Source organism: Musa acuminata, chromosome BXJ2-6 (assembly GCF_036884655.1).
Source record: "Musa acuminata AAA Group cultivar baxijiao chromosome BXJ2-6, Cavendish_Baxijiao_AAA, whole genome shotgun sequence".
NCBI lineage: Eukaryota > Viridiplantae > Streptophyta > Magnoliopsida > Zingiberales > Musaceae > Musa > Musa acuminata.
Window position 1 is genome coordinate 40,704,228 of NC_088343.1, and position 10,773 is coordinate 40,715,000.

Below are 10,773 nucleotides of genomic sequence, written 5' to 3' on the forward strand. Positions count from 1 at the left end.
ATTAATTTTTATCGAATTCAACTTATTTCAATTTCTAGTGTAACTTGGTTAATTTCTACTTTACCAATCTAAACTTTTATAGAACCACAAGAATATTATTCTAAGATGATGATGATTATTATTATTATTAATTTTATGATAATTAATTATCAAATTTTGATATTTTTTGAAATTAGTAACTTAGTTCAATTTTGAGTGTAAATTAGTCTAACTTCTATTAAACTAATTCAAGCTTTTACCGAATCATAAGGATATGATTTTAAGATAATTTTTTTAATGAAAAATTTTAGAAAATCATTATCAAAATTGAGGATTTTTTTTTGGGTGTGATTAGGGGAGAAGGGGAGGAGAGGGAAGAGAGATGGGTGTGATTTGGGAAATGTGGGGCCTCCGCATATAATATTTGATATGGGACTTTTACCTATTTATTTTTAAAAAAATTAAAAAAATATTATAGGGTGATATTATTTTTAAAACTGTGCTATAGACTTTATGATAATCATAATTCTCATAAAAATTGAATTTAAATTAGATATATTATTTATTAAATTGAGCAACCTTTCCATATTCAAATATTCAAGAACTATTGAATGACAAAAAAATTATAGAATTAAGATGATCATGATTAAGGTAAAAAAAGGTTTATTTTATGAATTTATTTAATTGAGCAAGCACTAGCAAATATTAAATCTCTCATATTTGCATCAAAATAATTGAATTGTCTTGAAAAACAGATAAAAGATTATAGGGATCAACATACTCATGGTTACCACAAAATTTTGTTCTAAATGAGACTTAATTAATTTAGTAAATTGAGCAAGTAAATGGCTAACCAATATTAATTCATTGTATTAACATCAAATTAGTTGAGTTGTGTTAAAAGAGTGACTAATTTATAGAATTTATGGTTATAAATAATATGTTAATTTTTTTTTTTTTATGAACTCAATAAATTTTTATTTGAGAAAATTAAAATTATTTAATGCCTTCTCTTGTCACAGTAAAGATGAGTAATAAATTAATATGATTTAATAACCACTAAAAGTCAATTGTAATTTGTTTTAGTTTTTTATGAGGCTTAATAATATTGAAAAAAAAAGCTTAAGTAAAGGGACAAAAAAAAAAAGAAAAGGGTGAAAAAAGGAGCCCAAATAGAAACCAAAGGGACTGTTGAACGGGACAAACATGGGCCTCTATATATAGTCTGTAACTGCTACAACGGCCGCAGGAATTGGCTCGCCCTCATTAGAAGCCTTCCATCCCTCCTCTCCTCTCCTTGCCTCTCCTCCCCACACATCACGACGCTTTCTGAGAGCCCCCAGATCGAGCTGCTTCGATCGTCTCTTACCTCTCTCTTTCTCTGTCTCTCGATTTCTGCCGGTCATTGTTCTTTGCCGTCGTCGTAGCGCTGTCGGAGAATGGGCGAGGAGATTCGCTCGGTCCAACTCATCGATGGGGACGGCGAGTTCAACTTCCCCGGGGTGGAGCATTTCATGAAGGCCACTAAGCTCGCCGAGTGCGGCCTCTCCTATGCCGTTGTCTCCATCATGGGACCCCAAAGCAGCGGTTAGCTGATCCCGTCAAATCTCTTTCGTTTCCCGTGGCGGCTAGTAGTTAGGGTTTTGATCTTACGAAACATAATGAAAAGACATGACTTTGATCAAATTTTGGCGTGCTGGCCACGCTCCTTTTTAAATTTTATTTGGGAAAGTGATACTCCTGTTTTTGAGTCAAATGTTTAATTTTCTCCTTTTAAGTAGATGAGTTAATCAGCTTCAACCATTGGGCTAGACGTCAAATTATTCGTTGGATGAGTTTTAACTTTCAAAAGGGCGATCCTCAGGACCACGATAAGGTTGCACCTTGATAATGATTCAAATCATAGAAAAATCCCTCTGCTTGCAAGGGTAAGACTATATGCACTAATCTTTTCAAACCCTACATTGGTAGGAACCTTGATGTTAGGTTAGTAAATTTATAGAAACGTGTTATTGCTTTCAAAAGGGGAATCCTTGGAGCCATGATGTGGTTGTCCTTTTGCAGTCTAGTTGATCAGCATTCATAAAAGTCTCTGTGTTCCATGGATAAAACTACGTCTATTGACGCTTTCCACACCCTTAACTGACAGGACTCTTGCATTGCCCCACCACTAGTTCTACCTTCCAAGACCCCAGAATTTAATTTTGGTTGAACAAAGTGGATCTTGTCTCTTTTTTGTGACTTGAAAATAACCTCTTAATCATGAGTGGATCTAGGAAGACACGTCAGAGTGCTTATAAACTATTTCATAAGATGTAAATGTCCTACAATTATGTTGTTAATGGAAGAAGACATGATGGACTCACAGATTCTAGATTCCACATTGTTGATCTCCATTTACAGCGTACCGGTTCACTAAAACATAAAGAATCAAACAAATATATTGAGAAAGCAAAAATGAATACTACGACCAGAAGCAAAGGAACTAGTATGATTTGTGTTTTACAGGTAAAAGCAAAACTAGAATGCATTTGAAAAAGAATGATGCTTTGAAATGTCATACAGTATTTGCTTTGTTGATTTAATGGGAACCTACAGAACGTTTGACTTCAGTATCTACATGATATGGATCATGTACTTCTCTCTGAAATTACGGTTCCTTAGCAAGATAAAAATATATGTGGATGCATGCATGTGCACAACATTCTTATGTATTTTCATATGTGTCTGTTCACGCTCACCATCCATTGACATACACAGGAATACAATTATGATAAGCCAAAGCATAGATATACTAGGTATATTCATTCTGGTCTATTAATGTGTATCATTATAATAAATATGTAGCAGACCCAAAAAAATGTAGGTTTATGGTGATGTATGTTTCTTTTTGTCCTATATCTTGGTTTGGTTGAAAAATGCTTGACATGCTGGACAAAAGATTTCTTATGATCTTTCTTTTCAAGCAGGGAAAAGCACTTTACTTAACCGTCTCTTTCAAACTGACTTCAGGGAAATGGATGCTTTACGTGGAAGGTACTGCTGCTTCCTTCATGTTTGAGAATACACGGCATTGTTTTTACGTACTCGATTGTCCAGATATATAACTTTTCTCATTTTTCTTATTAGGAGTCAAACTACTAAAGGTATCTGGTTAGCGAAGTGTGTTGGCATAGATCCTTGCACAGTTGTCATGGATTTGGAGGGTACAGATGGAAGGGAAAGAGGAGAGGTAAATGATACAAAATCATTTAAGATTTCCTTAGGTTTGCACATTTTTTACAAATCTATTGGTCTTGAATTTTACCCCAACTTAACTGCCTCAACTAAAAATTCATTTCAATAATTGATTATAATTTTATCATGTTGCAGTTTTCAAGAAGAAATTTTTGCAACAAAATGACTGAAACATGGTATTCTTGGGCTAGACATATTTAGTCTTAAATTTCCATTCTTACAAACTAGAATACTGTTTTAGTCAATAGTGGTATGCTCCTGAAATCTTTAAAATGTAATTTTAATTGAAAAAAGTAATTATTACCGACATAACTTAGGAATTAATTAACTTCATTATGGAGCTTTAGTCAGATATCCTCCACTACACCAAAGCTTGGAATGAATTTGCATACATAAACTGGCAATCATTGCCGCTGAAAGACCAACTTTATGCAAATGACTGAGTCACTAGATTACTTGACTTGTGATTAAAGAACATTACTGTATAGTATTTGTGCTAACCTAGGATCAGTAATGGCAGGGCAACAGTACACTAAGAATAATGGTAGAATTGTATATGCGTTGTTGCATTTGCAATACATTCCCAATTCTACATTTCATAGGAGATCAGACGAATTAATAGATCATAACAAGGATATCAAGTCTGCATGTGGTTGCAGATATGATAATCCAGTAATTCTGCACTACAAAAGGATCATTAAACTTCTATATATCAACTGGAGGAAAAAATACTAGATTTTTATAATTAAGGGAAGGTTTAAAATTTCAGTCTGGTGCCAATACCAATTGGTAGATAGACCGGTAAGGTACAGGTATGATCTACACGAAGTTAAGGTGGGGGACTGAGGAGGCTAAGACGGAGGCCACTATAGAGGAGTAAGGGAGGAAGAGAAGAGAAGCTGGTGCTATTGAGGCTCATTGACGGCTATTGAATGCTGTCAATAGCTGCTATTGAAGCGGCTAGTAGCTGGCTGTGGTTTTATTGACAGTATAGTTTGGTAACAATCATCTTGCTCTATTGTGTGCTCTATAAAATAGCCTTACTGGATGGTATGCCAGGATGAACTACAGTCCCTGTATTGATTGATTAGCCATGAAATCATTATATACCAGTCTGTACTAAATAGTACAATCAGTATTTAAAAGCTTGACTTAAGCATGTTAGAGCATTCATGGAAGTGCTCTCCATGATGGATAGAGTGATAACAAAACTTGGAGGGGTTTAGGATTTTGGTATTATTTTGATATTATTTGGTGTCTAGCAAGGAGCATTGGGCCATGTTGACTGGTGGTGTTGGTCCCTGGGTAGAACAGTACATATTGGTCAGTGCGGGTGTACCATGTGTTAGTACGTTGATATATATATATAATTTTGAAAAAAAAAGGCTGAAAAATGACTGAAAAATAGAAAAAATCATTTTTGGGGATTTTTTTCCTAATCTGTTGGTACATAAATTTTATTTAGATAAGAATAAGGTGTATCTAAGCCATAAATGAGTAGGTTATAAGGAGGTTTCGGATTCGTCAGGGAACAACTTTGTCAAGTTGCTTCTATTGATCTTAGATCAGCCGATTAGGAACTTTAATCACAAGTAAGAGTATCAGAAAAGAGAGAGAATGAGAGAGTGAATGAAAGAGAGGGAAGGGAGGGGGATTTAAAGCCCTAAAAGAGGCCCCAATGGTCAATTTGACCACTGGGGTCAAACTAGGCATGATTTGGGTCAGTTAATCAAATTCCAGTTGGTACCGACCTATATCGTTTGATACAAGCCAAGTTTTACCATATCGACTGATACATTATACCTATATAGATTGATAATGGGACCATATTTCAGCATATTGTCTGAAATGGGTTGGTCTGCATATCGGTCAACTGACAGGCTAGTACGTACCACTCATTTCATACTATTTCGAGCAATATGTCAAACCTTGGTGTCTTTGAATGTAGGTCTTTAGTGATGATATTCTATGAATATTTGACTGGTATCTTTAATTGAACTTTTTTGTTGTATTTAAAGTCATAAACTTCATTTTCTTTTCTTCTTTTCCTATTTAGTTTTCTATTTATATTTTCTTCTCCCCATGGATTAGACATTCTATTCAGTTTTTATAGGGATCCAATTGGGATCAGATCTTATCACATAAAAAATGGTGGGTCCATCTTTGCAATGGCTTTGATATGAAAATAGGATCAATCCAATTAATGATACAACTGAAGAGATCCACTCTCTAGACCCACTACTTTGTAGTCTCTTGTAACCTGAGACTGTCACTAGCACTCCTTAGATGTCAAATCTGCAAAACTTCCACTCGTTTGGTTCAAATCTGCAAATCCGATTGCTTCCCACACTGCTATATACAGAGAGAGAGAGGGCTAATCCTATTAGGCTATTTTCATTCTCATTCCTAAAAAAACAATCATTTTGAGTATGTTACTGAATATTACATGTGATATGCTTTTAGAGACTCGCTGAGATTTGTTTAATTGAAAACATATAAGTTGATTTTATTTTTTTATTGAATAAAATTTGGTACTTATTTGTTATAGCACCTTTGTGTTCGTGTGTATTACTAAATAGCTAACTGAATTTTGTGAAATGAAGCTCTGCTTTTGAGAATTTCCATACACCAAGCAGTGCTAAACTTTGTCTTGTAAATCTTTTTCAGAATATTCCTCATGAAATATTTTTAAATTAATAAATGGCATGTTTTTCTTTATGATTCAAGTTGCTAATATGGAATATGGCATATTTCAGTGAATATATCACAAGTTGCACATGGCATACAAGAAATACATTATTTTAAGTTGTCGTATTATCTTGGCTAATACACCTACTAGTCGTTTTGTTCTTCCTTCTTTTGACTTAGCAGCTTAATGCAAAAATTCTCTTACACAAAGATTAAGTGTTTGTGTAGTGGATGCAAATTAGTTGCATTATCTTTCGTAGGGCTCATCCTCATGAATTACATCATTTCAATGCTTTTTAATTATTTTATGGGATTCAGATTATTTTCTTGATTCTATTCTTAAACATGGGTATTGTTTCAACTATCAACTTTGAGAGGACTGTGTATTTTCAGTTTGTTAAGCATTAGTATGTGCAATAATCACAACAAGCATTAGTGTCTTCATTTCAGGATGATACTGCTTTTGAGAAGCAAAGTGCACTTTTTGCACTGGCAATATCAGACATTGTTTTGATAAATATGTGAGTCATAATTGTGACTTCTGAGCATTTTCTTATTCATATGAGATTGTCACAGGTCCAACTTAAATAATTCATTTTTGATCTTCTAAATCTTACCTTCGTAAATTCGATTCATCTAGGTGGTGCCATGATATTGGCCGGGAGCAAGCTGCTAACAAGCCATTGTTAAAAACAGTATTTCAGGTATTGTGTTTTCGTTTGCTAAGGCCAGCATAGACTTAAGTATGACAATTGTGTGCCTTTGTGCGCCTCTTGTAGGTCATGATGCGTTTGTTCAGTCCTCGCAAGACCACATTACTCTTTGTTATCCGTGACAAGACAAAGGTGTGACCTGCAAATCTTTCCTGTTATATTTTCCTAAGTTTTCTGGTCAATGATGGCAATACCTTAATTAATTCCTGTATTTCTGGTATATCTCATAGTTCATTGTAATTGCTGACTGTTGGTATTACTTGTAGACGCCATTGGAACATCTAGAGCCAGTTCTGAGGGAAGATATACAGAAGGTGTGTAATCTGCTTTTCTTTACATATTGTAGCTTTTTTCCCTTATCTATGCTATTGTTCGCAGATATGGGATTCTGTTTCTAGGCCTGATGCTCAAAAGGACACCACACTCAGTGAATTCTTTAATGTATGTTTCTTCCTGCCAAAGGATTATGATTTTGTGAAATAATGTTGACTTATATGTTTCTGATTCCTTTGTTTCTCCTGAAAAGTTGGAGGTGACAGCATTATCTAGTTATGAAGAGAAGGAAGTACAATTTGAGAATCAGGTATTTAGTGATCAGAATATATTCGAGCAATATCTAATCTTGGTTTTCCTTATGCAGCTTGGTGTAAATAACTTTTCCGCTAACACTACCAGCTTTCACTTAGTATTTACTAATATCTAGAGTCTGGAGTCTGGACATCAAGTTTATCTGGAATTTTGCTGATCATCCTACTTAAAATTTTTTACAATACAAGATAGGACATAAATTCATCTTTATACTTGTAATCTGTATCTATAATTCTATATGTATATTTTTACTGAAATTGATAAGTATACATATATGTATGCGCATGTGTCCATATAATGCATGTGTCTATATGTGTATTCTATAGATGAACTGGAAAATGTTGTTGAGAATGTTTCACATTACAGGTTGCAGAACTTAAGCAGCGGTTTGTCCATTCAATTGCCCCAGGAGGACTTGCAGGTGACAGAAGAGGTGTTGTTCCTGCTTCAGGATTTTCCTTTAGTGCACAACAGATTTGGAAAGTTATAAGAGAAAATAAGGATCTTGACCTTCCTGCTCATAAGGTACATGATATCTGGAGTGAAATTTTGCTTAAATAAATAATTATTAAAAAGCTTCTGTAGATCTTCATCTTTCCAGATATAATTATATGTCAAAATGACAAGAATTCTGCCTATTGAGGAGTGTCTTCAGATTAGAATAACACAAAATATCATAAACTTCAATTGAGAAATGTGTCGTCAAATATGGGAGCATAGGAATGTATTACTCTTGTACTACTGAAGCAATTGACTAGTGAAGAAATTAAATGCAATCTTTAAACATATATGTACTTGTGAAGCAACAAGCTCTTTAGTTTATCTTCTTAGTTCTTTTGTACTTCATTGAATTTCCTAGGTAATGGTTGCTACAGTTCGTTGTGAAGAGATTGCGAATGAGAAGCTCAGCCATTTAACTTCTGATGAGGTGACATCAATCGTAAATTTTAATAACTATGTCTTCATCCGACTTAGATTTGTCCATAAAATTCTGATATTTTAGTGCTTCAGAGATGGTTAGAGCTGGAAGAGGCTGTTCAGTCTGGTCCTGTTTCTGGCTTTGGGAAAAAACTTGGATCTATTCTTGATGCTTATATGTCAGAGTAATACATCTTAAATTGCTTCTCTTTTAGTTTCATTTATTTACTCTAAGAAGTACACAAATACACGTATACTTCATGAATAATTGAATACGATTGTCTCACTTTTCTTTTTATGGATCTTCATACAGCCCATTCGTGACGTAGACTGATTGCACTTCATGGTTCATTTTGTAAGACAATGTACTAAGGGTTTTTTTCCATCATATAGATTATAGGTCCATTAATCAATCATATTAAAAACACAGTTTCTGATAAAAATGCCTTTTTCATGATTTACATCATACTAGAAGAGGATTAATACATTTTTATTGCATAAATAGTGAGAAATAAATTTGATGATTTATAGAAGAAAAAAGTTTTGATTTGGCACAATGATAATATGACATGACAAATGACAGAAATAGGGCCTAAAGGAATCTACATAAGCACAACACAAATTCCAGTGCATATTGCATGTCCACATGGCCTCTACTGTATGTGGGCAAAACAGGTTTCTGTTAGCATCACACCTTTACATGTGAATACCACCCAATAGTTAAAAAATTATTTCGATATCTCTTGATTGGTAGGTGCATAAAGGAAGGTTCTTCTATGACAAAGAAAGCTCTGTCTGAGTTTAAGGTTTTATGGGTAGTGTGAATTTGGGCAATCCATATGCAGCTAGTTTATGACTAACAACCCTTAATCTCTATGAGAACCAAGAGGAAAAAAATGTTTGTCTTTCCTGTTTCCGTAGATCTGTTTAATGCTAAAATAAATTGGTGCATTAAATCTTATCTACTTCAAAGCATTGCTTATACACAACTGATACAACGACAGAGTATCAGTAACATTGCTGTTATTATATTATGCCCTTTTATGAAGGACAATGTGAAAATTTGTTTGCACATATGATTGCATAAATATGGTTAATGTATTATTATTGAAAGATAACTTGCAATATCAGGGCTATAATATATAAAAATTTAAGACAAGATTTAGATTATCCTATGAAATCATCAGGCTATTGTAGATATCTGAGTTAAGATCACACCGTAAAATCTTTCCCAACTTTTCACTCATTAATCACAATGTAATATCATCAGATTTGGAGTGAGTATGCATAGAACTGACATACTTAAACATTCATTGCCTTCATAAAATTTATAAATATTCTATTAAATTCTTTTGTGGTTTAACAAGAACAAATTAGCTTTGCTATGTCTGACATAATAAAAACACAACTTTTTTTGTTTTTTAACCAATGAATTTCTTGCTTTATTGCTATATACATGTTTTGTATTAGAGGAATTTAATTATATCAGGTTTGATAGTGATTTAGGGATGTTTGAGTATATGCATTTCTAGAATTGAATCTGAGTGGTCAAAATAATTGCTTATTTTAATTTTTGTTCCTCATCATGCACTCAGTTTGTATATGCTCCCTATATTTGTGTTTGGATTTGTTAATCCAGCTGGAACGTTACATTTATGCTGTTGCTTGAATCAGAATCATTTTAGTTTATTTTGAACAGTAAATTTTTGTCAAGGAAATATTTAATTCCATGCCACCTAGGTATGACATGGAAGCAATCTACTTTGACGAAGGTGTTAGGACTGCAAAAAGGAAGCAATTAGAATCTAAAGCTTTGCATGTGAGATAATTTTCTACCCTACTCGTCCTCACAAAATTTTATTTTTCTATGGTGAAATATCAACCACAGTTTCTTACTCAAGATACAATTGTCTCTTATTATCTGTGTATTAGGAATGTAGTCAATTCTGGGTGAAACATATATTAGGAATGTAGTCAATTGTTATCAGATGTCACTCTAGCATGTAGCATCTATATAGCAACATTGTGGATAATGTTATGGCTTATCAATGCAATTACAATTTACAACATAATTAGCTTAGTTTGAAATTTGCAAAGTTGAAAACTTGAAATAATATTTACAAATCTAGAACTGAATTGTTTGACTTTGAACCAAGGTCTGCCATACTGAATTGTACCGCCCGGTACGGGTGGTATGTACCGGTCCGACAGGCCAATGGTACGCAGACCGCCCGCTACCGGTCCGACTGTAGCAGTGCACTGTAGTACTGTTGCAGTACGCTGTAACACTGCAACAGTACAGTTTACTGTTGTAGTACACTGTTATAGTAGCAGTACAGTGCTTGGTATACCTGGGTATACCGCTCGGTACATCGTACCATACTGATACCGAGCCCAGGTCGAAATATCGGTATGGTACGGTATTGCGAACCTTGCTTTGAACTGTATCAAATTTGAACAAAAATATTTTTTATCCATATAAAAGCCCTTAGGCTGTAAGGACTTGTTTTCAGCGGGAAGGACTATTTCGGCAATCTTATAACTTATATGATGAAGAGTAAAAGTACTACAAGTACAAGTTATTTGCTTGAATATATGGAAGGAGCTGATATCAAGATGAAAAAGAAAGAAATTTTATTATATTGAGGAA

At 34.0% G+C, this 10,773-nt stretch overlaps 1 protein-coding gene across 1 annotated transcript in view; it reads left to right on the top strand.

The window, feature by feature from the left end:
* Nucleotides 1–1,246: 1,246 nt before the first annotated feature.
* LOC103989438 (protein ROOT HAIR DEFECTIVE 3) overlaps nucleotides 1,247–10,773 on the top strand; it is a 19,053-nt gene continuing 9,526 nt past the window's right edge. The window contains exons 1-13 of the mRNA XM_009408278.3: nucleotides 1,247–1,566; nucleotides 2,949–3,015; nucleotides 3,109–3,211; nucleotides 6,355–6,425; nucleotides 6,545–6,608; nucleotides 6,684–6,749; nucleotides 6,884–6,931; nucleotides 6,996–7,058; nucleotides 7,144–7,200; nucleotides 7,572–7,730; nucleotides 8,065–8,133; nucleotides 8,217–8,308; nucleotides 9,864–9,942. Of these exons, the coding sequence (XP_009406553.2) occupies nucleotides 1,419–1,566; nucleotides 2,949–3,015; nucleotides 3,109–3,211; nucleotides 6,355–6,425; nucleotides 6,545–6,608; nucleotides 6,684–6,749; nucleotides 6,884–6,931; nucleotides 6,996–7,058; nucleotides 7,144–7,200; nucleotides 7,572–7,730; nucleotides 8,065–8,133; nucleotides 8,217–8,308; nucleotides 9,864–9,942 (1,086 nt within the window). The 5' untranslated portion in view covers nucleotides 1,247–1,418. The remainder of the gene's footprint in view (nucleotides 1,567–2,948; nucleotides 3,016–3,108; nucleotides 3,212–6,354; nucleotides 6,426–6,544; nucleotides 6,609–6,683; nucleotides 6,750–6,883; nucleotides 6,932–6,995; nucleotides 7,059–7,143; nucleotides 7,201–7,571; nucleotides 7,731–8,064; nucleotides 8,134–8,216; nucleotides 8,309–9,863; nucleotides 9,943–10,773) is intronic.